General features: G+C 45.8%; 1 protein-coding gene across 3 annotated transcripts in view; it reads left to right on the top strand.

Moving 5' to 3' along the window:
* col2a1b (collagen, type II, alpha 1b) overlaps nt 1-25,963 on the top strand; it is an 83,135-nt gene extending 57,172 nt beyond the window's left edge. For 2 of the 3 annotated variants that reach the window (XM_057361380.1, XM_057361381.1), the window contains 9 exons: nt 602-700; nt 786-839; nt 1,011-1,109; nt 1,189-1,242; nt 24,317-24,370; nt 24,473-24,526; nt 24,651-24,704; nt 24,786-24,830; nt 24,919-25,963. In XM_057361380.1, the coding sequence (XP_057217363.1) occupies nt 602-700; nt 786-839; nt 1,011-1,109; nt 1,189-1,242; nt 24,317-24,370; nt 24,473-24,526; nt 24,651-24,704; nt 24,786-24,830; nt 24,919-25,071 (666 nt within the window). In that variant the 3' untranslated portion in view covers nt 25,072-25,963. The remainder of the gene's footprint in view (nt 1-601; nt 701-785; nt 840-1,010; nt 1,110-1,188; nt 1,243-24,316; nt 24,371-24,472; nt 24,527-24,650; nt 24,705-24,785; nt 24,831-24,918) is intronic. The other variant, XM_057361379.1, reaches the window with a different exon arrangement.
* Nucleotides 25,964-26,339: the final 376 nt, after the last annotated feature.

Below are 26,339 nucleotides of genomic sequence, written 5' to 3'. Positions count from 1 at the left end.
TCTTAATTGCATAATTGATAACATATTCCCAAGGCTCGTGTGACAATAGTGTGTCAATTATTTTATCAATTACAAATTAATCGTAATGTTTCTCACAGCTGGTGGTGCTTGATAGTCTATATGTTTGCAACTTCACTTCATTGCCTCTAAGAGTCGCCAAAGGACAAAAACCACGAGAAATGTATGTACGCCAGACATGAAGTTGGCGTGGAGGAACGCACATTCTCACGTTAATTTCACTGTTAGTACATCCGACCGTGAATGTGAAACCTGGCATACGCAACATTTTTGTGCGTACGCAGCGTTGATGCATGAGGCCCCTGGTGCCCTTTCTCCGTTAGTTTGGTTTGTTTATGCATATATGAACACAGCAGTCACGCTCAGATCCACAAAGAAAGTAGCTCAAAGATGACCTGAGCGAGGTGACACCAGCCCATCTGAGCCCATGTGAACTATTGAAACTCACATCAGCAGTTAGTCGACCTGTTTATTTCTGCAGATCACAAGCTTGACCAGCAACCTGCGAATGTTTATGACAACAACCCTGTAATGTGTTTATTTGAATTCAGTGTCAGTGTGCTGTTGTGTTACTGTGTTGCAGGGCGCTCCGGGTGAGCGTGGAGTTCCAGGAGGATCAGGTCCTAAAGGAGCCAGCGGTGATCCCGGACGGCCTGGAGAACCCGGTCTGCCCGGTGCCAGAGTAAATCACTCATTCACACAAACATTTCCTCATACACGCTATGTGTCCAACTCACTCACAGGTAGGTGTGTGTGTGTGTATGTAGGGTCTGACGGGACGTCCCGGTGATGCTGGCCCACAGGGGAAAGTGGGTCCGTCTGTGAGTACACAGCATTGATGCTTTTATTCTTTCAGATTACACTTATGTTGTTGTACTAAACCTGCAGAGGGCAAATTAAATATAAAAAATAAAGAGGTACATATGGTTGGAACACACTAACAGATGTGGATATTGTGTTTTTTTCCTCTGGTGTTTCTGTTGAGGATGTAGGGAGCTCCTGGTGAAGATGGCCGTCCTGGACCCCTCGGCCCTCAGGGTGCACGTGGTCAGCCTGGAATCATGGGATTCCCCGGACCCAAGGGTGCCAATGTAAATATCACATAATGTTTGTGTTGTGTGTAGGACAATATGAGTTGGACATGTCACATGAGATGTTTCTTCTCTTCAGGGTGAGGCTGGGAAAGCGGGAGAGAAAGGACTCGCCGGAGCTCCCGGTTTACGTGTAAGTTACTCATCTCAACACATCTGCAATGCTTATCTTCAAAAGACTCACTACTTTAGTCCTACAAAGTAGGTGTGAAACTTGTCCATCACAAAACATAAACAAGAAACATAAAAACAAAACAACATAAACATCTGAATATAAATAGAAATCTGAATTAAAATCAGGAATCAAATACACTGAAAACAATCTGTTGGATTGACATAATGAATCTGTTGCACTTAATAAAGTTATGTTTACTCATTGTCATATATTAATATTCAGGTTTCCCAATTGATTATGATTGTTAAACAAGCATGATTTTTATATGTTCAAGTTTTATTCTTTATTTCTGTTAAACACTAACAAGCGTTTCTCTTTACGGATATAAAATCACACTTCATGAAGAAAATAGCTCTCCAAATGCCGTCTTATACAAAGCATGCTGGGAAATATTAATCATCTGCCCAGTTTTATAATTCTGTTGTGACACAACACAAATCATTTATGTAGTCCCAACATGTTACATGAGTGAACATGAAAAAATCATGTTATGACAAAAATTGTGTTGAACTTAAATGAAGGAAATAGGTAAATATAAATATATAAATAGTGTTTCAGTGAAAACAGGAATGTAAGGTGTAGACCAGTGGTCACCAACCCTGCTCCTGGAGATCGACCGTCCTGAAGATTTCAGCTCTAACCCCAATCAAACACACCTGAACTATCTAAGCAAGGTGTTCGGGTTTGCTTGATAATTACAGACAGGTGTGCTGAAGCAGGGTTGGAGCTGCAGTCTGCAGGACAGTCGATCTCCAGGAACGGGGTTGGTGACCACTGGTGTAGACTGTAAAACAGAATATTGTTGTGAGGTGTGCAGCAGGGAATATGTCATGGCTCTGCTTCATTTAGTCATGTTTTTCTTGGTCCTGTAGCAGAGTCATGACAAAGCCTTTGGTTATGTGTGGAGAGAAACATATTATTGTCCTTTTGACAATAATATACGTTCTCTCCAGTGTCTCATCATTGGCCCCGTTCCTCTCGTTTCCTTGTGATCTTTCCCTAAGTGTTTGATTACCCACACCTGCCCTGTGTCGTTATCCCTCGTTTGTGTTCCCCTATAAATGCCCTCTTGTTTCATTGTCCGGTGCTCGTTCGTTGTCTCATGTGCATGTGTTCGTAGCGTTGGATGTATCCTGTTCCTGGTTCTATTCTCGTGTTGTTGCCCGTGTGCCTGTTCAATTGCCTTGTCCGTGTAATGTGAGTGTTGTGTTTAGTCTTAGTCACCCTTCCGTGTTTTTTTTGTAAGACGTTGTGTTGTGCCTTGTTTTGTTAGTTCGTTTTTGCCCCCCCGTGGGAAGTGTTTTGTTTCAGTTTTTTATTTTAGTTATAGTTCTGGTTGTCCCCCTTGTGGGTTTTTGTTTTCTCGTTTCGTGTATTAAAGTCTTGTGTTCAACCCCTTCACATCTGCCTGCGCTTGGGTTCTTCTGCCACAGTCGTGACAGAATACATGCATTACAATTCACGTGTACTGGATGTGCAGTATGTGTGATGTGTTACATGTTACACAGTGCTGTGTGTTACAGGAATCATTGATCCTCTCTGGATGAGTGAGCTAACCACTTATGAGCTAGTTAAATATAGCCACCTTATTATATTTCCGATCAGCGTGTGTGGGCACCATCTTCAAGCAAAACAACAATAAACTCGTATCCACTGCCCATACATTTTTATGTTCTTCTAAGTCCCCCAACAATCATCTCTGTGGAAATGTACAATACTCATGCTGGCTTATGTTTACATGAATGAATTGTGTTTAGGGATTTTGGTTAACCACATGAGCATGGACTATAGAGTAAACGGGGAGGGAATGAAAGTCTTTTTTGCTGTGATATCAAGTTGTGTTGGCTTAACCAGAGGTAGAAAAAGTACAAAAATATTATACTCAAATACAAGTACTACTACTTTGATGAAATTGTACTTGAGTACAAATAAAGTTATCAGTCAAAAAATCTACTCAAGTAAAAAGTAGCTTGTTTAAAATTTACCCAAAGTAAAAGTTACTTAGTAACTTTTTAAAAGTGGGAGGGAGACCTCTCCTGTTTTGTGCAACACCAACATTAGTCATAGTGCCTAATTTTAAATACAGGTACATCTCAAAAAATTGGAATATCGTGAAATAGGTCAATATTTTTTGTCACTCATTTAAGAAAGTGAAACCCATATATTATATATATATATATATATATTATATTTCAAGCCTTTACTTCTTGGAAATTTAAAGATTATGGCTTACAGATAATGAAAACCCCAAATCCAGTGTCTCAGACAATTAGAATATTACCTAAGGTCAATAAAAAAGGATAGTTAAACAGAAATGTCAGGCTTCAGAAAAGTATGTTCATTTCTATGCACTCAATATTTGGTTGGGCCTCCTTTTGCATGAATTACTGCATCGATGTGGCGTGGCATGGAGGCAATCAGCCTGTGGCACTGCTCAGGTGTAATGGAAGCCCAGGCGGCTGTGATAGCGGCCTTCAGCTCTTCTGCATTGTTAGGTCTGGTGTCTCTCATCATAGATTCTCTATGGGGTTCAGGTCAGGCGGGTTTGCTGGCCAATCAAGCACAGTAACACCATGGTCATTGAACCAGCTTTTGGTGCAAAGTCCTGCTGGAAAATGAAATCAGCATCTCCATAAAGCTTGTCAGCAGCAGGAAGCATGAAGTGCTCTAAAATGTCCTGGTAAATGGCTGCGTTGACTGTGGACTTCAGAAAACACAGTGGACCAACAACAGCAGATGACATGGTACCCCAAACCATCACTGACTGTGGAAACTTCACACTGGACTTCAAGCAACATGGATTCTGTGCCTCTCCTCTCTTCCTCCAGACTCTGGGACCTTGATTTCCAAATGAAATGCAAAATTTACTTTCATCTGATAAGAGGTCCACTGTGTTTTCTGAAGTCCACAGTCAACGCAGCCATCTACCAGGACATTTTACAACACTTCATGCTTCCTTCTTCTGACAAGCTTTATGGAGATGCTGATTTCATTTTCCAGCAGGACTTGGCATATAATAAATAAAGGCTTGAAATATTTCACTCTATGCGTAATGAATCTATATAAGATGTTGGTTTCACTTTCTGAAATGAGTGACAAAAAATATTGACCTTATTCATGATATTCACATTTTTTTAGACGTACCTGTATTAAAACGGGTTACAAGTGCACTGCAACAAATAAAAACAATTTTTTGCCTTGTTTTGCAGAAATACCACAGAATCCTATAGCAGAAATATTAACGAAACAATTCTTAAATCAATAAATATTTTCTTCAGAAGCGAAATTAAGCCTTATAAAAGATTGTAAGCCTTATTTTCTTAATCAATGGTACACACTGCTAAGTTTTAGCAGTGAAACCACATACAATGGTTCCACGTTTGTGCGGAATGAGAGTAAATGTGATGATGTACCGTTGTAACCTGATCGTTACCATTGCAACATGTTTGCAGTTGGTGAACAAGAAACATGAATCCCAAGAGTTTAATCCGTTTGATACGTATCTGCTGTGTTCGGCCAAAGACTAGTTAAGTGAGGCAATTTTAACTAAAACACAGACAGACACGCTGCGTTTTGTTTATGTTCAGAGCTTCACAGCGCGCTCTCGCAGTGTTGCCATGTTTACATATTTTTGAGAGCTTCGCATTTGTTGTTAAGTATTTTCTTATGAAGCTGCAGATACATTATATAGTTAATAAACTTAGTTGTGCGTAGTGGTTTTTTGCCTTATTAAATTTTGTCGATTTGTAGGTTTATTTTCGGCTTGTCATTGTTTGCTGTTCTTATCAACAACATGATCTGGCAACATGGTCATTTCCCGGCAGGACTGGTGAGGCTTTCAAAATGCATGAAATAGCGAGCATATTTTCATATGACTTTCTTGCACCGCGCTTACAGAAGAGAGAGACATATGATGCACGTTTAAATATGTCATTAAAGCAGAAGTTGTTCAGTTCGGTTCCATACACACTGCGTAAATGTGGTGCAGACACATTAGTGAACCGTGCATCTACAAAATGAGATTAAACACTTATAATATAAAGCATTATGATCCAATGTCGTTTTGACTTTTACTATACAGTTCAAACTTCTTATTAGTCAAGGGTACGGGCAGTATTTAAACAAATATGATTTATCTTACCTCTACATTCTTGCACATTAAGATTTTTATAAAATGCTAGTTTGCACAGGGTCCATAATCCTGTCTTGAAGCTGAAATGGTTGCTTAAATATGGCCAGGGGTTTACTTCATTGTCTTCAGCAGTTAGAGTTCGTAGGGTTTCACCTTAGGACAGGTGCACTATATCGATGTCTAACTTCTCCGTCTCCATCGCTCTTCTGGTATCGGCACAACCTCAAACTCGCGCCCATTATTCTCTGGAGTCATTTCCGATCGCATTTTTTTCCTTGCAATGTTTTCATTATTTTATAACTCAGTAACGGGTGTGATTTTAAATACAACGAAGTACAATACATCACACAAATCATACTTAAGTATGATTACAGATTTCAAAAGCTACTTAAAAAAGTACAAGTACACAAAAAACCTACTCCATACAGTAACGCGAGTAAATGTAATTTGTTACTTTCCACCTCTGGGCTTAATGAGGTACTTAGCAATGTTAAGAGGTTATTCTGTCATGTCACTGATATACTGTATCAGTTTCTTATTTTTATCTAAAAAACGCTCATATTTGCCGGCCCACACTCGCTGATCAGAAACCTAATATGGCGGCTACATGCAACTAGCCCATTGTTAGACACTTGTTATTTCAGTGAAAATAAAACTCTGTACCTCCAGAATGTCTCAGCCAATGGCCTTGTGGGCAGTGCTGTGACACGTGTGCCGCAGTTGCACTTCAGGCGACCAGACTCACAAGTTCCCGATCCACGCCATCAGTTTTGTAAACTTTTAAAATGTCATATGTTACTTAGGGCAGTTTATTATAACGTTTATTACACAAACGAACATTTATAAATAATTATAATAATGTCAGTATTGTCGCTGTTCAACAGAAACCTTGAATATAATATTTTAAACACTAATACTATTGTTGTGTTCTAGAATACTTGTATTCTGAGTGTTGCCACTAGGGGGCATTAACATACATAAAGGGGGATGAAGAGGGTTGCAAAGAAGTGAGTTGCATGTATCCCTGATAAGAGAATTGCTACGCTGTCTGATTAAAAAGATTGTAATGAATATTCTGCCTGGCATTGTTGTCTTACATATAACAACATAACAAATAGGCGACGAGGATACCCCGTATTGAAATTTTTGGTTGCTGTGACTTTCAAAATGTCTGTTAATGTTCCTGCACTAGCAATGTTTTTGCTCTGCCCGGGGGAACCGCCGATGCCTTTCTACATGTGGCTACAGATGTTTCAGAACTACTTACTGGTGATTATTGCGAACATGGACGCTTGGCGTGACGTCCGCAAAAGAGATACGTTACTTCACTGTTTGGGAACAGAGGGACAGCTATGGAGTTTATTCAGTCCCAAAAGTCACGCGCATAGAACAGTTCCACGAGCGTAAAAACACCCTCGCGAGAGCGCAGAACAGTATCCGTGCACGGAAAAGAATCTTTGCGAGAGCGCATTTCTGCTCCTTGTGCAAAAACGCAGTCCGTGAGCAGAGGCATTGACGAGCACATGTGCAATTCAGTCTCAACTGCAACTGCTCAACATTTGCTCACTCGTCGAATTGACTTCTGAGACTTTGGAGGCGGGACAATGGCAGACTTCTCCTATCCTTTGATTGGTCACTTTTAACATGCACTCACCTGTATCTTACCCGTTGCACAGATGTCTTAATTTGGCATAACACAATACTTTTTTTCCGTTTTTAAACTTGGGTTACAGTGTTATGTATGCCCTTCGCTTTGGATTTACATATTTGGCATCTTGACAGGAAGTTAGGAATAAATAGTTTGGTATGTGTATTCATAATTGCTTTTGTATTGTTAATATTTTCATGAAATTGTTATAAAATGAGAATTAATAAATGGCAGTACAATACAACAGTATAACGTCTTGGTTACAGATGTAACCTCGGTTCGCTGATGGAGGGAACGAGACGTTGTGTCGAACCGACAGAATGGGGTTTGTCTTGAGAACCTATCATCTTCTGAGTATTTAGAAAAGGCCAATGAAAATTGGCGAATGAAATTTGAATGCCGGACTCCTCCCCGGATGTCCGGGTATAAGAGGGAAGCCGGCGTGCTCATTCATTCACCTTTGGTCTGAGGAGCCTTAAGCATCCTCCGGGGGGGGGAATAATGCCGCTGATAGCCGCTGATCCCCCTAAGGAAGGGGGAAGGGCTTTCGCAGGCATACGCCCTACCGGCTGCCGGTCCTACACCTTGCGGGCTGACACGGTTCCGCGCGTAGGTATTAGAACCTCACGGAGTCATTGGGCATAGCCCAACCCGCATCTCTGCAGATGTCTGCTAGAGAGGCGCCCTGAGCCAGTGCCCACGAGGAGTGTGCCTCACTCCCAACGGGCAGGGGCGAATTGAGATCGGTATGCCCTAACGGGGGCATCCACGATCCAGTGCGCCAGCCTCTGTTTGGAGACAGCCCTCCCTTCTGCTGACCTCCGAAACAGACAAAGAGCTGCTCAGAGCTTCTGGGCTCTGCGTGCGGTCCAAGTAGAGGCGCAGTGCGCGTACTGGACACAACACGGAAAGGTTGGGTCTTCCCCCGGTGGGGAGCGCCTGCAGGTTCACCACCTGGTCTCTCGGAAGAGTGGTGGGAACTTTGAGCACGTAGCCGGGGCGGGGTCTCAAGATAACATGAGAATCCCGGCCCCGAGTTCTAGGTAATCTGTGGACACGGAGGCTGCTTGCAGATCCCCTACCCTCTTGGAGGTGAGCGCCATCAGGAAAGCCATCTTTATCAAGACTGAGAAAGAGCGGCAACCACGAGAGGCTCGAAGGGGGCGGGGCCTCTTGAGGCCCGCCACCTAGGTCGCAAGAGGGTACGGAGCACGGATAAGGTGGTCACCCTCTCGCGCCCCTTGGGAACCTAATGACCAGGTCGTGCTGTCCCAGAGGCTACCCAGCACTTGGGTCATGATGAGCGGCCATAGCGGCTACATACATTCCCAGTGTGGAGGGGGAGAGGTTACTCCCCAGTCTCTTTTGAGGAAGGGACAGCTCGTACCCGACCGAGCAACTCCGCGGGTCTTCTCGCCGAGAAGAGCACCAGGACGAGAAGAGGCGTCACTTATGGGCGTATAGCCGCCCAGTGGCCGAGGCCCTAGCCTGAGTGACGTCCCAACCAGACCGGGGGTGGGTCACTCAGGATCTCCTCGTCCCGTCCAGACATGGAGACCAGGTTCTGCCTGGGATGCCGTAACGTGCCCCTTCCCCTGGGGAAGCAGTTTGCCAGGGGGAGCGGCCAGGGGGAAGTTGTTGTCAGAGTCTTAGCTCCGAGAACCAAGTCCTGGTTAGGCCAAAGGGGCGTAACTAGTACCACTTGATGCTCCTCTTCCCTGGCCTTGCACAGGACCTGTGCAATGAGGCTCACTGGGGGGAAGCGTACTTCCGCTTGTCCCGCTGCCAGCTGTGCGCAAGGGCATCCGTGCCAAGGGTTGCCTCGGACAGGGAGTACCAAAGCAGACAATGGGTGGAGTCCGGGGAGGCAACAGGACCACCTGTGCCTGGCCGAACTGCTCCCAAATGAGCCGGCTGCGCAGGGATGGAGTCGCCACTCTCCGCAAGGCGTCGACTGACGAGAGAGCGCATCGGCTGTCTGGTTCAGGATGCCTGGGATGTGTGTGGCTCGCAGGGAACTGATCACCTGCTGACTCCAGAGGAGGAGGCGCCGGGCGAGTCATGTTAGCTGTCACGATCGAATGCCACCAATGATATACGCCACAGCAACTGTGCTGTCCGACCGGACCAGCACGTGCTTGCCCTGCACGAGGGGTAGTAGCCTCCTCAATGCAAGTAGCATAACCAACAACTCTAGGCAGCTGAAATACCAACGGAGGCGGGGGCCTGTCCACCGCCCCGACACTGCATGCCCGTTGCACACGGCACCACAACCCTACAGGGAGGTATCCCTAAGGGGACCCCTGTCACCAGGGGGTTAGGGTGTGTCGGCAGAAAAAGCGTGATGACCATACGCCTGCTGCCGTTGTGCCACGCTCTCCAATGAACTTGACTCTGTAACCAGTGTTGGAGCAGTCGTATGTGCACTGACCCGAGGGGGACCACCCCCACCCAGGATGCCATCCCAGGAGCCTTTGAATTGTTTCAGGGGGACTGTTGACTGCCTGAGAGCTTCAGGCAGTTCAACACTGATCGGGCGCACTCTGTAGTCAGTCGCACTGCCTCTGGAGGCCGCGCGGGCTTCCTCATCGTGGGGGGTGAGCGGGGCCGCTCATGAGGACAGAGTCGAGTTCCATACCGAGAAAGAGGACTCTCTGCACCGGGGAGAGCTCGCTCTTCTCAGTTGACCTGTAGCCCCACTGATCTAGGTGCCGGAGCACCAGGTCCCTGTGTGTACACAACAGATCTCGAGAGTGCGCCAAGCTGAGCCAGTCGTCGAGATAGTTTAGTACCCGCACACCTCCTTCCCTAAGGGGAAGGCTTCCACGACCTTCGTAAAGACTCGTGGAGACAGGGACAGACCGAAGGGGAGGACCTTGTACTGATATGCCTGTCCCTCGAACGCGAACCGTAGGAACGGCCGATGTCGAGGGAGGATCGAGACATGAAGTACGCATCCTTCAGGTCGATTGCCATGAACCAGTCCTGACACCTGACGGACGTCAGGATGCGCTTCTGCGTGATCAACCTGAAAGGCAGCTATTGTGTAGGTGCCTGTTCAGAACACACATACCCAAGATAGGGCGCAACCCCCTGCCTTTCTTGGGGACAATGAAGTACAGGCTGTAAAACCCGTTGAACATCTCGGCTGATGAGACGGGCTCGATCACTCCTTCTCCAGAAGGGTGGCGACCTCGCCAGAAGTATGGGAACATCCTAGCCTCTGACTGAGGTATATCGGATGCCCTGAAACTTGGCAGGTGTGAGGCGACTGGATCGCGTAGCCGAGACGGATCGTCTTCCCTAGCCAGCCTGACAGTCTGGGAAGCCGGTAGGCTCTCAGAATGAGACAGGGGGACTAAAGGTACGATCTTTTTCATCGTCCCCCTGGGGGTGGTTCGATGGCTAGCAGTACGGATTCCTTGCCGGGGGAGGTCCGACTTCCCAGCGATGTGGCTGGGGTCGGGCCCAATGGTAGCCTCGATCCCCCTGAGGTCTTCCCATGAGGGCTGCTTCACCATGGCTGCTGATAAGGCGATGGTCTCCTCTTCGCTGTCTCCTCCAGGGGGGCCGCCTGAGTGGGGGGCGCCAGAGCTGGAGGGCGTCGAAGAGGACCAGTGCTGCTGGGAAGCAGACAGTGCACGGGACTCGACGGCCGGGGCGGCCGAGTCGCGGCACGGAGGACTGCTTCTTTACTGTCGAGAACCCTCCGGGGGCGGCCGCATGCGGGTCTCGCGCCCCCGATGGGGGGTGAGCAGGGCCGCTGCGGCTCGACAGTAACACCAACCAGCCCCCCCCCTTGCGAGACGGGTGCGTCGAGAAAGCAGACCTTCCCGGCGTTACTCATCTGCGCAAGGATCGGCCAGAGGAGTTTCTCATGGACCACAAGTGTGGACATCGTCCGACCCAGGGCCCGCGTGGTCACCTTGGTCGCCCGTAGAGTGAGGTCGGTGGCGGCGCGGAGTTCCTGCATAGGCGCTGGGTCGGTCTTACCCTTGTGAAGCTCTCTCAACGCCCTGGCCTGGCAGGAGCCATAGCGTGGAGAGAGGAGGCAGCTTGGTCTGCTGCAATGTAAGCTCTCGACACCAGAGATGCCGAGACCCCACATGCTTTGGACGGGAGTCTAGGTCGAGCCCCATCCCCAGCTGGCCGCCGCCTACGGGCACGAGTGCACCGTGGCGGCATACTCCACCTGGGGGACATCGACGTATCCTCTAGCTGTCCCAACCTTGAGGGAAGAGAGGGTGACAGAACTTTATTTGATGTGAAACGTGCCGGAAAGGGGGCGTTTCCAGGTCTTACTAAGTTCCTCATGCACTTCCGGTAAACACGGCACTGAGGGCGGGCTCGGCTTGAGCCACGCTCAAACCCGAGGCGCCATGTAGCCAGCCGCGAGTTCCGTTAGAGGCAGTGCAGGCACTGCAACCCAACACTCACGGCGGCCCGGGAAAGCATGGCTGACATTTCGACGTCCGCTTCTTCCTGGGCTCGACCCCTTGAGGGAGGGAGCCAGAGGAATCGTCGGATGGCAGTACGTCACCCCCCGATGCTGCAAGAGACATCTCATCATCACGCATAGTGTCCGAATACGTGATTGAGGAATAAGACGGCAGACCGTCTCCTGGGGAACGGTCAGACGAGCGAGACGAGGTGCGAACGGTCTGTGAGCCAGTGGCTGGCGGATTATCGCTCACAGCAATCCTCATATCACCCTCGCTGCTTGCCGTAGCGGATGGCAGGGCCGTAGTCCTGCCGCCACGGAATGGGGAGCAAACGAGGTGGTGGCTGAGTCCCGTGGGAACACAGCCACCCGTGACGCAACGTCTGAATCGTCACCGCCCGCAGTGCGGGCAGGACGTATCCACAACGTCTGCCCCAGCGTACTGGAAGCAGGCATCGTGTCCGTCCCCCTCCTCGATGAGTGTGTTGCACCCATGAGAACAGCAGGACAAGCCACGCTGGAGAAATTTGCTCTTTCAGAAAAGGAAATTTGCTCAAACACCTCCGGAACTGCCGAGACGCCCAGGGGAGAGTCACTGCAGGAAGGGACCGTCCGCTGTACCACGTTGAAGATTCCAGCAGCAAAATGATCACCAAAGATCGTAGAGAAGCTCATCAGATGCGTAGGCTCTGAAGAACAAAAGGTGAATGAACATTCGGGGAGGAGTCCGGCATGCAAATTTCATTCGCCAATTTTCATTGGCTATTTCTAAATACTCAGAAGATAATAGGTTCTCAAGACAAACTCCATTCTGTCGGTTCGACACAACGTCGAGAGACTGACAGAAAGGGAACTTAAAGCACAAGTTATTATAAATTACAGTATGATGTACTCTCTAAAATCTAATTTAAATCATTTATTTGTTTTGCTTTATTTGTTTTGAAAATATTAAAATGGCTATGCCAGTAAACAGATATTAGATAACTCAAATTTAATGACTACAGGAGACATTTAATTATATTATCGTAGTATGTTTTAAATAGGTCATACATGACATGTAAGTTTAACTGCTATATTATATAGCATAATTTTTGTTGACAGATGTAAATCAAAATGTCACTTACCAAAATACTAACACATAACTAAGGCAAGGTAATACACTAATCATTAGGTAGTAAGACAGGTAATCTGTAGGTGACTGCATGTAGGTGAGTGCATGTTAAAGTTACCAATCAAATGAGCGGAGACATCTGCCATTGTCCCGTCTCAGAAGTCAACTCAACGAGTGAGCAAGTGTTGAGCAGTTGCGAGAGCATAGAGAGAATCGCGTGCGCGCTCGTCAAAGCCTCTGCTCGCGGACTGAGTTTTTGCTCGCGGAGCAGAAATGCGCTCTCGCAAGGATTCTTTTCCGTGCACGGATACTGTTCTGCTCGCTCGCGGAGTATAAATGCGCCCTCACGGAGCAGCTTTCCACCCGTGGTTATCATTATGCAAATGAGTTTTCGGTCTATATAAACTCCATAGACAGCGGATCTTTTACGCTCTACCAGACACAGGTGACACGTATGCGTCTGCTGTTAGCACATTAGAGAAACGTTTCACTCCAAAAGTCAATGTTGTTGTTGAACGCTATGCATTCAGAAAGCAAGCTCAATTTCCACACGAGACTATCGCGCAGTATGTAGCTGCTCTGCATGTCCTGGCACGACGACAAATGTGATGACATGATAAGTGATCAATTACTGGAACAATTGTTGAGTGACAGTATTATAGAAAGATTGTTACTGGAGTCAGATCTTACAATAGACATGGCTGTAACTCTTGCAACACAGATGGAAGCTGCTGCTGACCAAGCAAAAAGAATGGTTTCAGACAGAGGAGCGTTGGCTAAAGGAATTCCAGTACAGGCTGTGTACTCGAAACCACAAAAAAGTACAAACAAACATCATCATCATAATCGCTCTGCTGTGGCCACTCCGCCACTTAGATCTTTCTTTAAGTGTGGCTTTGACAAGCATTTAGTCAATTCTGTTAAATGCCCGGCTGCAAATGCTCAATGCAAGTCCTGTAAAAAAATGAGACATTTTGCCCGTGTATGTCAAACTGTTCCAACCATTAAAGTACATGAGTTGCAGTTGCCTGATGTGACTATATTTTATACAGGCAGCAACAACGATCAAGCCTCAAAGAGACTGTTTTGCAACTCCACCATTCATACATCTCCCTCTGCTGCCAAGGAAATATGACTTACTGTAGATACTGGATGTGCATTCTCCATATTACCACACCAGGTCTACAAACAATTTTTTCCCACCCTTTTGTCTCCATCTTCTGCTAGACTGGTGACTTACACACAAACACATCCCAGCACATGTCTTCATGCCCAGGTGTCCGTAGCGAATTCAAGCACTCCAGCCATTTTTTTCGTGGTAGAGGAGGGTCTGCGTTACTTGGTATGGACTTAATTAGTGCCTTGCACCTTTGTATTAATGCTGATACTGTTACCACCTCAGATGCACTACCAGCTACTCCTGTTCTGTCCACAATTACTGCTGCACCTGGCACCCCCCCCCCCCCACCTGAAATAGGGTGTGTGAAACAGTTTGTACACAAAGTCAAGATTGATCCAACAGTTCAGCCTGTGCGCCAAAAACTACAGCGATTGCCTTTCGCAGACAGGTATGCTATCTCGGCTGAACTCAGTCGTCTGCTGCAGGCTGGTATCATTGAAGAAATTGATGCTACTCCTCGGGTTTCCCCATTGTAGTTACAAGAAAAAAGAATGCAGGTATACTAATGTGTGCTGACCTTCGCTAACCAAATAAGGCCGTAGTCACTGATTGCTACCCCCTGACTCGCATAGATGAGCTTTTTTCCAGCCTGCGAGGTGCCACACTTTTCTTTACTATCGACCTGGCCAACCCCTACTACCAGGTTCCCATCCACGAAGACAGTAGAGACCTTATGGCTTTCATTATGCACAAGGGCATATTCAGATTTTGCCGGGTCCCATATGGCCTAGCATCAGCTCCATCGGCATTTCAGAAAATGATGGCAACCCTTCTGGAAGGAGTTCCGGGCGTCCAAAACTATCTGGACGATCTAATCGTTGGTGCCACTGATGAAGAGCACGATCAGACCCTCCAAAGTGCGTTGCGGAAACTAAAAGAGGCTGGACTGGTTTTAAACAACGAAAAGTGCCACTACTCGTGGCTCCTATGCGTGAATAGAGACTTCCGCGTGGTCTGAAGCTGCTCAGGCCAGTTTTGGTAACATCAAGCAACTCTTAGTGCCGAGCTCTGACCTAGCTTTGTATGACCCGTCACTTCGCTCTGTGATCATGACTGACGCCTGTGATTATGGACTGCATGCTGTCTTTGCCAAAATTCAGCCAGATGGTACAGAGAAACCAGTAGCTTACAATGACAGAGCGTTAATACTCTGTGGGGGAAAAATAAACACTGGCATGCATGTGGGCCACAGCAAAGTGGCGCACATATTTGTGGGGCTGACGTTTTACTTTTCTGCAAAGACCACCAGGCGCTTACTACCAAGGGAATGAACAGGGCGGGACTGCGTATCGCAGCTCACAAAACCATACAGAAGACTGCCTTTCCCGTCTCCCTCTGCAAGTGCCTACTGATCCCTCTACGGCCGTGGAACCAGAACTTGTGGCACTGATTTCTTCCACGCTGCATTCTCTTCTGGTTTCAGATATTGAGAGTGCTTGTCTCTGGTATTCAGAAATGAAAGCTCTACGGGAGCAAATCCACCGCGGCTGGCCTTCCTCTATACGGGCTGTTGCTCGGGATTTAATGCCTTACTACAAATTGAGAAACGAACTTTCAGTGCAAGTTCATTGCATCTTCTGTGGTTCCAGAGTAGTGGTGCCTGTCACAATGCGTCATACACTGACCCCATGAAAGCTACCAGGGAATCGTACTCACTAAACAGCGTTTGCGTGACCTTTACTGGTGGCCTTGTATGGATTCTCAAGTTCAGTCCTGCATATCGGCCTGTGCCCCTTGTCTGTCTCATGAAAAAACAGCTCACACTCATCCAGCTCCTCTGCAACCAGTTCCACTTCCTGGTGGTCCTTGGAAGCAGTTAGGTCTAGATATCGTTTGGACATTTGAGTCTGCAGTGCCTGCTTGTCGATATGCTGTTACATTACCCGACTACTATTCAAAGTTGCCCAAACTTGCCTTTTTCTCATCCGCCACAGCTGAGGCTGTCATTGATTTCAGCCGCCATGGAAATCCAGAAACTATGGTCACCAACAACGGGCCGCAGTTTACCCCAGCTGTCTTTGCTGAATTCCTTTAGACCAGGGGTATACGTCATAACAAGACATCTGTGTACTATCCAGCTGCCATCAGAGCTATCGAGAGGTTTCACCGTGCTCTTAGGGGCTGCATTCGAACTGAAATCCTACAGTCACAACCGTGGAAAGAAACTGTGACCGACTGGCTTCAAGTCTATCATGCCACACACCCCATGCCACTACCTCAACCTCACCGTATGAACTGCTATACGGACGCAAGATGCGAACCAAACTGAACAGTTTCCCCATCACTCACGTGTCGAATTCATTGGTCCAGCTCAACTCAACTCAACTTTATTTATATAGCGATTTTTACAATTTTCATTGTTACAAAGCAGCTGTACATGAGACATTGACTATAAGCAAAACAATTAAAGTTGTACCTGTAAAAACAAGTAAAAGGTGAAAACACAGAAGACAGACATACCCACATACAAAACACTCCACATACACAATATGCAGACGTACTAACACATATAGACATAAACACACACACATGGACGCGCGCGCACACACACACACACACACACACACACACACACACACACACACACACGCACGACCAGTTGGAGTTTTTGTAATAATCCAACAGGGTAACCACCTAACAGTGCATTACAGTAATCTAGTCTTGATGTCATGAAGGCATGAATTAACTTCTCTGCATCTGACATTGACAGCATATGACGTAGTTTAGATATATTCTTAAAATGGAAAAACATAATTTTACAGGTGTTGGCGACGTGGCTCTGAAATGACAGATTACTATCGAATGGAACGGCAAGATTCTTAGCTGACGACGAGGGTTTTATGGAACATCCGTCAATAGCTAAGCAGTATTCTTGGTTGTTATGTATAGCAGTTTTGGGTCCAATAAGTAACACTTCTGTTTTGTCCGAGTTCAGTAATAAAAAGTTTTTACTCATCCAGTTTTTTATATCGACTATGCATTCCATTATTCAATGGAACTGCTGTGTTTCATGAGGCTTCGAGGAGATATAAAGTTGAGTATCATCAGCATAACAGTAAAAGCTAACTCCGTGTCGCTTTATTATATCTCCTAGAGGTAGCATGTATAATGCGAAGAGCAGAGGCCCTAAGACTGAGCCCTGTGGTACATCATACTGGACTTGCGATTTGCGTGACACCTCATTGTTAAATAAGATTTAAACCATTTCAACGCTATTCCCTTAATGTCAACGTAATTTTCGAGTCTATGTAGGAGTGTGCTGTGGTCAATGGTATCGAATCCAGCACTAAGGTCTAGCAGCACCAATAACGAGATACAACCTCCATCAGACGAATATAGCAGATCATTTGTAATCCAGACTGGAATTCTTCATTGATGTCATTCCTTTGGAGGAAGGAGAATAATTGAGTTGAAACTACTTTTTCCAGCACATGTGATATGAAAGGTAGATTTGATATAGGCCTGTAGTTCCCTAGTTCTCTAGGGTCAAGTTGGGTTTTTTTGACAAGGGGCCTTATAACAGCCACCTTATATGCTTTAGGCACATGTCCTAATGTCAGAGATGAGTTAATAATACTGTGACGAGGGAGGCGGGACGAGAGCCGTGGGAGGAGGAGATCGTCTCCCACGTAGAAGATCGGAAGCATAAAAGGCTGAGCGACAGGAGGAAATGGCAAGAGAGGACCGGGCCCGGACATAGGTTAAGTTTTGTTTATGTTTGTGTGGCCGGCAGTCTACCGTGAGGTGGCTGCTGGCCTTTTTACTTCCGTGTTATGGTTTCTTTATTTTTGATTAAAGTTGTTAAATGTTCGCCGGTTCCCGCCTCCTTCCTTCCCTTTTATTGAGCTTATTACAGTGGTGCTGAAACCCGGGAGGAAGAAGGGACATGCTGTCGAAGAGTCCTCACCGCTGAGGGGGGATCACGGTGCCGGAGAGGTCGGGCAGCGCGGACGAGAGAAGTCCGCGATCGGCTGCCCGAGGCGGTGGTGCTGGCGCGTGTGCCCGGATGGGGCAAAGACCTCCTGCCGTGTCCTGGGTCTGAGGTGGGGTGGCTGCCATCCGAGAGGGAGCGGAGAGGTCAGCCCCGCTTGCCGTGGGCCGGAGCCTGCTGCCGTCCGCCAGATAGGGGAGGAGCAGGAAGCGGGGGGCCTGCTGCCGGCTGCCCTCAGTCGGAGGAGCCACCGCCGGCCGCCAGGACATGAGGACCTCGCTGCCATGCCCCTGGGTCTGAGGTGGGGTGTCTGCCATCCGGGAGGGAGCGGAGGAGTCAGCCCCGCTTGCCATGGACCGGAGCCTGCTGCCATCCGAGGTGCAGGGGAGGAGCAGGAAGCGGGGGACTTCCTGCCGGCTGCCCTCAGCCGTAGGAGCCATCGCCGGCCGCCAGGGGCCGGAGGAGCCATTGCCAGCCACCAGGGGGTGGAGGTGGAGCAAGGGAGCGTCCAGTACCACCGCATGGCACCGCGAGGAAGAGCCTCTCGGCTGGCTGAGGACCGAGCGACAGCGTGTCAGGGCCAATTTTGTTTTGTTTCCTCTCTCCCCTCTCTCGCCCCTGTCGCTCCTGGTGCTTCCGTCTCCGTTCTCTCGTCTCATCTGTCCATACCCCCAGGCGCTGGGGCAGGAGAGACTGGCACCCCGGGGGGGAGTAAGCACAGGCTCGTGGGTGTGAGGGGCGATGGGGGTATGTGACGAGGGAGGCGGGACGAGAGCCGTGGGAGGAGGAAGAGAGGCCAGTGGCGCGAGCGATAACGAAGATCAGCTGGGCATCACACCGGCCTCGTATCTCCCACAGAGGAGATCGAAAGCATAAAAGGCCAACAGGAGGAAACGGCGAGAGAGGACCGGGCCCGGACATACGTTAAGTTTTGTTTATGTTTGTGGCCTTTTTACTTCCGTGTTATTGTTTGTTTATTTTTGATTAAAGTTATTAAATGTTCGCCGGTTCCCGCCTCCTTCCTTCCCTTTTATTGAGCGTATTACAAATACTAAGAAGAGGATCTATAATTTCTGGGAGCATCTCTTTCAGTAGATTTGTAGGTATAGGGTCTAGCATGCATGTTGATTTAGATGATCTAATGATTTAAGACAGTTCATCGTGATCTACGGAAGACAATAATTGCAGTTTCTCCTTAGGGGTGCTGTAGTCAGTTTGTTCAGCGGGTTTCACTTCTGGTTGCATTGCTATATTTTTTTCTGTAATATCTTGGATTTTATTTGTGAAGTAGTTCATAAATTCATCACGGTTATGCTGATATCCAGAATATGAAGTCGCTGACCAATTATTTCTTGTTAATTCAGCCACTGTGTTAAATAAAAACCTAGGGTTGTGCTGGTTTTCTTCTATTAGTGATGAAAAGTAGGCGGATCTATAAGTTTTTAGGGCTTTCCTGTATTTTCGAATACTATCTTTCCATGCTGTATGAAATACCTCTAATTTAGTTTTCTTAAAGTTGCGCTCCATTTTTTAGGCCGCTTTCTTTAGAGCCTGAGTGTGTTCATTATACCACGGTGTGGGACTGCCATTTTTAATCTTCTTTAAACGTAGAGGAGCAACTGTGTCTAGTGTTACCGCGACGGTGGAGTTAAAATTTTCAGTGGTAGTGTCAAGATCTTCAACGTTATTTCTCACACTAGCGATTTGAGACAATTCAGGCAAAAATCAAGAAACGCATCTTTGGTAGTTGAAGTTATAGCCAGTACTAGTTCTGATAAGAAGCCACCAAATTCTTTAATAAAATCTGTGTGGTGCCTGGAGACCTATATACAATAGCCAGAATAAATTAAAAAAAATGTTTTATCCTTGGTATTAGGTGTTGAAACATGAAAAGAATTATATTTAGAGTTAGACTTCTGGGAAATACTAATAGAGTTATTGTAAAGTGCTGCGACACCTCCCCCTCTGCCTTTTAGACAAGGCTCATGTTTATAATAGTAATCTTGGGGACAGATTCACTTAAAGCAATATAATTATCTGGTTTTAACCATGTTTGTCTGATTGAATAGATTGTAGTGAATATTCTGCCTGGCATTGTTTTCTTACATATAACAACATAACAATTATAAATTCTCGTGTATTCGAAGAGTTTTATGTATTTGATGAGCAGAGAAGAGTTTGGCATGTGTCACATACTGTACAGTCCAAACTGTCTGTGTGTAGCACTTCATCTTTTATAACATACCGCTACAATAAACTTTATAACTTGTGTAACGTGATTGACTAGTGTAACTTGATGCTGTGTCTAACTTTGTCTGTTCGTCCAACATCCATGTCGTGCGAAGCAAAGACTTCGTGCATAGCGCGCAGTTTCTGAGTGATTCTCCTCTTCCACTCCTCTGGCAGACAGGAATCACCGAAGTCAAAGCAGAGTTCTTCAACGGGTTTTGCACTAACACTTGACACTGAGCAATCAGATTGCAAAACTTTGTGTGACATCACTTTCTGCAAAGCATGAATGTCTGCAATCACACTCTTGCCGGGGATTATAATGTCATGCTCGGTTTCATTCTTTAACACCACTGGAACCTCCTGTGATGGGTGCTGAGGTAAGTTTAGTAAACAGCTGGCAACTAGCAGCCCTCCAGGAAAAGGTGAACACGAAGGAGGCTCCATCACAGCCCATTTCTCTGCTACTTGTCCTCTTACACTCACCACTCCTTCAAGAACGACATTTTGACCTGCAGGAACAACAGCAGGTCCAACACCAGGCAGCCTAACAATTCCTATGCTACTGTTTTCTTTTTGTTGGCGTCTGTGTTCGATGGTCTGAATCACAGCTCTGTAGCCGAACGGGATGACGCATTGAAAACAATAGCCTGGCCCTGTGATGAAGCTTGTGGTCAGCTTTAAGAGGGTCCCCTCTGGAAAATTGTATGTTTGTTTGCTTCATTTTGCTTGAACTGCCCTTCGGCTCTGGGCTCTTTTGGACTCTGAGCTTTGACATTTGACTCTGGAGCTCGGTGACTTGTTGCTTGAGCTCGAGGACAGCATTGGTTGACGGCGACACACTTCGTCCTGTCTGTTTATTCTTTTGCTTAGCAATCTGGCTCTGGAGCTTGGCAACTTGTTGTCGTAATTCAACGACCTCAGTCCCTTCTGACATTTCGTTTCGACTCAGATCGAGAGGGTTAGCAGTGACAATATGGGAACTGGCTCTTTGTCTCTGTGCGCCTAGGTGCTGTCTCATGCGGCTTTCCTTCGCAGAGTGTTTGTTCTCCTCACTACGCAACTGCAAAAGTAACTCAGGGAATGGGGGTGGTCGGTTCCTTTTATGTTCAAGCTTAAGGTTGGCAATTAATGTGTCGTCCCAACAACCCCGACAAAATTGTTTCAGAAGTTGTTGGTCAGCCTCATCTGCAGAAATGCCGCCTCTTTTCACCACTTTGAGAAGGTTAGTGTGCAACCGTTGCAAGTACAAGGAAGGCTTTTCACCTGTGTTTTGCAGCATATTCAGAAACTTCACAAAAAGGTCATCACCGTCCTCTACGGTATCAAAAGCTGAGTCCAAGATTTCAAGGTAAGGCTTTTGCACCTAACTGCTTGACAATTTCTGATGCTGGTGGCAGTAGGCTGTCTAAGATCCTCCTAGACCGATGCAAGTCAGACAGTGAAGGGTCTTGAAGAATTAACTCCACACTGTTTCGCCAAGTGTCATAATCAACTTCGCCAGTAGGACGAGGAACTTTTCCTGAGAATACTCTTAGCCTGAATGAAGCACTAGAGGGTGAAACTCCATCACTCTTCATAATGTGCTCGATGACCAGTCTTTGGACTTCAGGTGGGTTCACATCCATTGCCTCAAGTGTCGGTGAAAGGCCTCCTGTAACCACTCTGTGGACCGTATCAGAGTTTCGTTCCTCCTGAATACTCAGCTTTTTTTTGAGGAAGAGGAATGTTTGAGGAAGAAGAATCGGTCGTTTGGGACGACTCAAGATCATTTGAATCAGTTGGATTGTCAGCAACGGTGACAGAGGTTGAGAGAAGCTGCTCTCTCAAGAGATCATCAAAAGTTCTGCCACTGAGCTTTGCTATTCTGTTCAGTTCAGCAAAGTTATGGGTTGTAGCATGTTCAGTTACTGCTAACGCATAGACACTTGACAGAGGCCTAATGTGGTAAGCAACGTCGTGCGGACTCTCAAAAGTGTAAGGCAACAATGGTTTGAGAGTCACTAATGCAGAACAACTGCTGTACTCTACTATGACTTCTCTATGGTAAGGCGATTTGGGATTGTCTATGCGAATATGTCTATACTGACCATGAACCTGAACATGACCATACTTGGCAATTTTGATAATTTCAGACTCAACCACTTCCATGTTGACACTATTTGCACCACTTCAAATTTTAAGTTATTTTCCTGGTCTCTTGTGTCTTTAAAGGTTATTTATTTGTATTTTTTTCTTACTACAATGCCCTCCTGGCTGGCTCGCCACTTACTGTAACCAGCTTCACTATCAGTGTAGTAGGATACACTGTAATGGACCAGAATGCTAGGTTCGCTACTGAGGGCAAGAATGAGAGAATGCACACTAACACACAAAGTAGTCAGACCAGGAAAATACTTTCACCAAGAGGGTTTTGATTTTTTTACCTTGGTTGAATTAGAACCTCTAACCCACAAAGAATACAATTTCCAATAAACCGATCACATCAAGAAAAATAACAATATAACTGAAAATAATACAAAAACTTGTCAGTAATTCACCATAGATGAACAGTTCTCAAACCATGGAACAAGTGTGTATGTACTTGTGCAAAGAAAATTGTCTTCTGAATCCGTATTGTAGTGTATACGAATGTCTGTGGTGTAAACGTTCAAGAGTGCTACAATCAGTTCTGTGCAATGTCGAGGTAACTGATGAGAAATACCAATAAGGCTGAGTAAATTCCACTTGTGAAAACAGATAAAGCACTTGTCACTCCACGATTCGTGAATTCCCTTCTTTCCGTGTCTTTTAGGATTCTCAAACTGGGAGGCTCGCCATCTCAGGATCACAGTCTGTTCCAGACTTGCCAAAAAAACCTGACCTGTTCATACAACAGTGCCATAAACATCATGGACATATCATATAGACACTCATATATGACTTTTAAACTCAGCATATCTTACATGCCTTAACTCAACTGGGTGGAAAATACTATTTTATCACTTCACACTTGACCACTTATATACATAAATGACAATACTCTGCTGATAAGCATCTTTTTTGAGCTCTTAATAAACTTAATGCATACAGTTACACTACATTACAATTACCAACTAGACAAATACATGCATATTAACCCATATAAAACACTCCTGAATATGAATGTAACTCATTAACGCTTCATTTCAGAGAATTGAACATTATATTATTTTGAAACTCACCAAATCCGGGGGATTTCAACACAATTAATCAACCGCATAAGGTTTCTACAGGCCCCACAATCGGCTATCATCCACTTCAATATCATCAATCATCGCACTAAAATGACCCAAATAAGTTTTATACAAGGGTTATAACACCATACTACATATTATTTATGCATATTAAACAAGGATGATTGTTATAATTGCCTTTTAAATCCGCTTTGATCACACCCGCTATCTGCAAAGTGCGTGCTCTCCGTGCGACTATTCCGTCTCATCTCTATGACGTCATACGTAGCGCACGTCATATAACAAACATAAAATGTTGTGTTTATTTATTTTTTTAATTCTTAGCACAGCAGGACTACTTTAGTAACATTATATTACTTCTTTTCTTATTTTACATGAAAATATAATTGTTGCAAATTACATTTTTTTTTTTCTGATCGGCTCAATTCTGACCTGTGTTACACTAGAACATTATAAAAGGATTTAACGTACTATGATGGAAAGCATTTTCTTATACAGATTTTCTATGGGAATGAAACACTTGTTATGCTTTAATTGTTTGTACTGAACTGTACATCTTTTAATATCTCTGTCTTAATGAACGGTGCAAGTGCCTGGCCATATTTAAAGCCACAATATCCACTTTAAGCACATAGGGTTTAATTCTTCAAAAACATACAGTGTTTTTCCATCTCCTGTAAAGTCAGACAGCGACAATATTCAATAATAAAATAAAGATTGAATCATTCTACATGTATCTATATTTGTTTATTAAATTTGGGAGGACATTTCTCATGATATTTATCAGATTTTATCATCAGTGATAATAAACACACACACACACACGTGTCGACAGCGAGCGTGAGCTCCACACGTGAGAAACATTGAAGCTCAAACACAAATCAAACAGATGCATGATTCCTGTTTTCTGTCCACTGCTTTTTATTATAACATTGTCAAGGTTTGATTTGTTATTATGATATTCTTCAAACATCCTTGTGAATTTAAGGGAGAATATATTACAAATAAATCTATCATCTCAGACCCATCAGACTGACATGCAAAATACAGAGAAAGGCAGGATTTTATGTATCATGGAGAAACACTGTTATACTGTTAAACTCACAGAGCTTCAGTTTCATTTCTCTCTATCCCTCTCTCTGTAGGGTCTGCCTGGAAAAGATGGTGAGACAGGTGCTGGGGGACCTCCTGGACCAGCTGTAAGCGTCTTTCACACTATTTGTTTTACATCAGCTGTGTGCTCATTAAATGAATGATTGAGATGCAGTTAAGAGTCTCAACACAAGGCTTCATTATTTCAGGGCTCTGCAGGAGAACGAGGAGAACAGGGTCAGCCTGGACCTTCTGGCTTCCAGGTGAGTGTACTAGGACCAATCATTTACCAACTGATATCTTTTCTCATTGACAGTGCTGTAGTGCTTTTTTATTGTATTGTCATTACAATTTTCAAACCATCATCAACACTGATGTATTTTGCAGGGGCTACCCGGTCCCCCTGGTCCCCCTGGTGAAGGAGGTAAACCTGGTGATCAGGTGAGTTTGTAGAAGATGAAGAACATCTTGACTTGATCAATTGTTTATACAGTGCTGAACACGATGTGTTTGCTTATTCAGGGTGTTCCAGGAGAAGCTGGCGCTGCTGGGGCCACAGGACCTCGAGTGAGTCACCAGTCTTTCTTCCCTGTTAGGTTTGTAAGCATTCATTTCATTCATGTGTTAAAGCATCTCACACTCTCACTCGCCTCAGGGTGAGCGTGGGTTCCCGGGAGAGAGAGGAGGTGCAGGACCAGCAGGCCTCCAAGGGCCTCGCGGGCTACCAGGAACACCTGGATCTGATGGAGCGAAGGTAAGGAAATTACTTGATTGTATTGTTGCTGTAAGGGCATTAAAACACAGCTGAATGCATTAGTCTGCCTTAACTAACAGTGAACGGTTGAGAACAATACAGGCCAATATCATGCAGAGTTCTCACTCACTCTCTCGATCACTCACTCACTCAATCACTCATTCACTCTCTCGATCACTCATTCAATCACTTGCTCAATCGCTCACTCGATCACTCACTCACTCGATCACTCACTCAATCGTTCGCTCATTCACTCACTCGATCACTCACTTAATCACTCCCTCACTCGATCACGCACTCAGTCACTCAATCACTCACTCACTCGATCAATCACTCACTCAGTCACTCAATCACTCGATCAATCACTCACTAAGTCACTCAATCACTCACTCCATCACTCACTCCATCACTCATTCAATCACTCACTCACTCACTCACTCACTCACTCACTCACTCACTCACTCACTCACTCACTCACTCGATCACTCACTCACTTACTCACTCACTATCCATCACTCACTCGATCACTCACTCACTCGATCACTCACTCACTCGATCACTCACTCAATCTCTCACTCGATCACTCACTCACTCGATCACTCACTCACTTACTCACTCACTATCCATCACTCACTCGATCACTCACTCACTCGATCACTCAATCGATCACTCACTCGATCACTCACTCACTCACTCGATCACTCACTCACTATCCATCACTCACTCGATCACTCACCTGATAACTCACTTGATGATTCACTCACTCCATCACATATTCGCTATCTCACTCACTCACTCACACTCTCACTCGATCACTCACTCACTCACTTGATCACTCACTCACACACTCAATCTCTCACTCGATCACTCACTGACTCACTTGATCACTCACTCACTCGATCACTCACTCAATCACTCACTCCATCACTCACTCCATCACTCACTTAATCGTTCGCTCATTCACTCACTCGATCACTCAAATAATCACTCCCTCACTCACTCCCTCACTCGATCACTCACTCACTCACTTGATCAATCACTCACCAACATACTCACTCACTCCATCACTCACTTAATCACTCACTCAGTCACTCACTCAATCTCTAACTCACTCGCTCACTCAATCGATCACTCACTCACTCACTCACTCGATCACTCACTCACTCGATCACTCAATCGATCACTCACTCAATCTCTCACTTGATCACTCACTCACTCGATCACTCACTTATTTGATCACTCACTCCATCACTCACTCCATCACTCACTCACTCACTCACTCACTCACTCACTCACTCACTCACTCACTCACTCACTCACTC

This window comes from Triplophysa rosa, linkage group LG20, assembly GCF_024868665.1.
Source record: "Triplophysa rosa linkage group LG20, Trosa_1v2, whole genome shotgun sequence".
In the NCBI taxonomy this organism is placed as follows: Eukaryota; Metazoa; Chordata; class Actinopteri; order Cypriniformes; family Nemacheilidae; genus Triplophysa; species Triplophysa rosa.
This window is presented reverse-complemented; position numbering and strand designations above follow the sequence as displayed.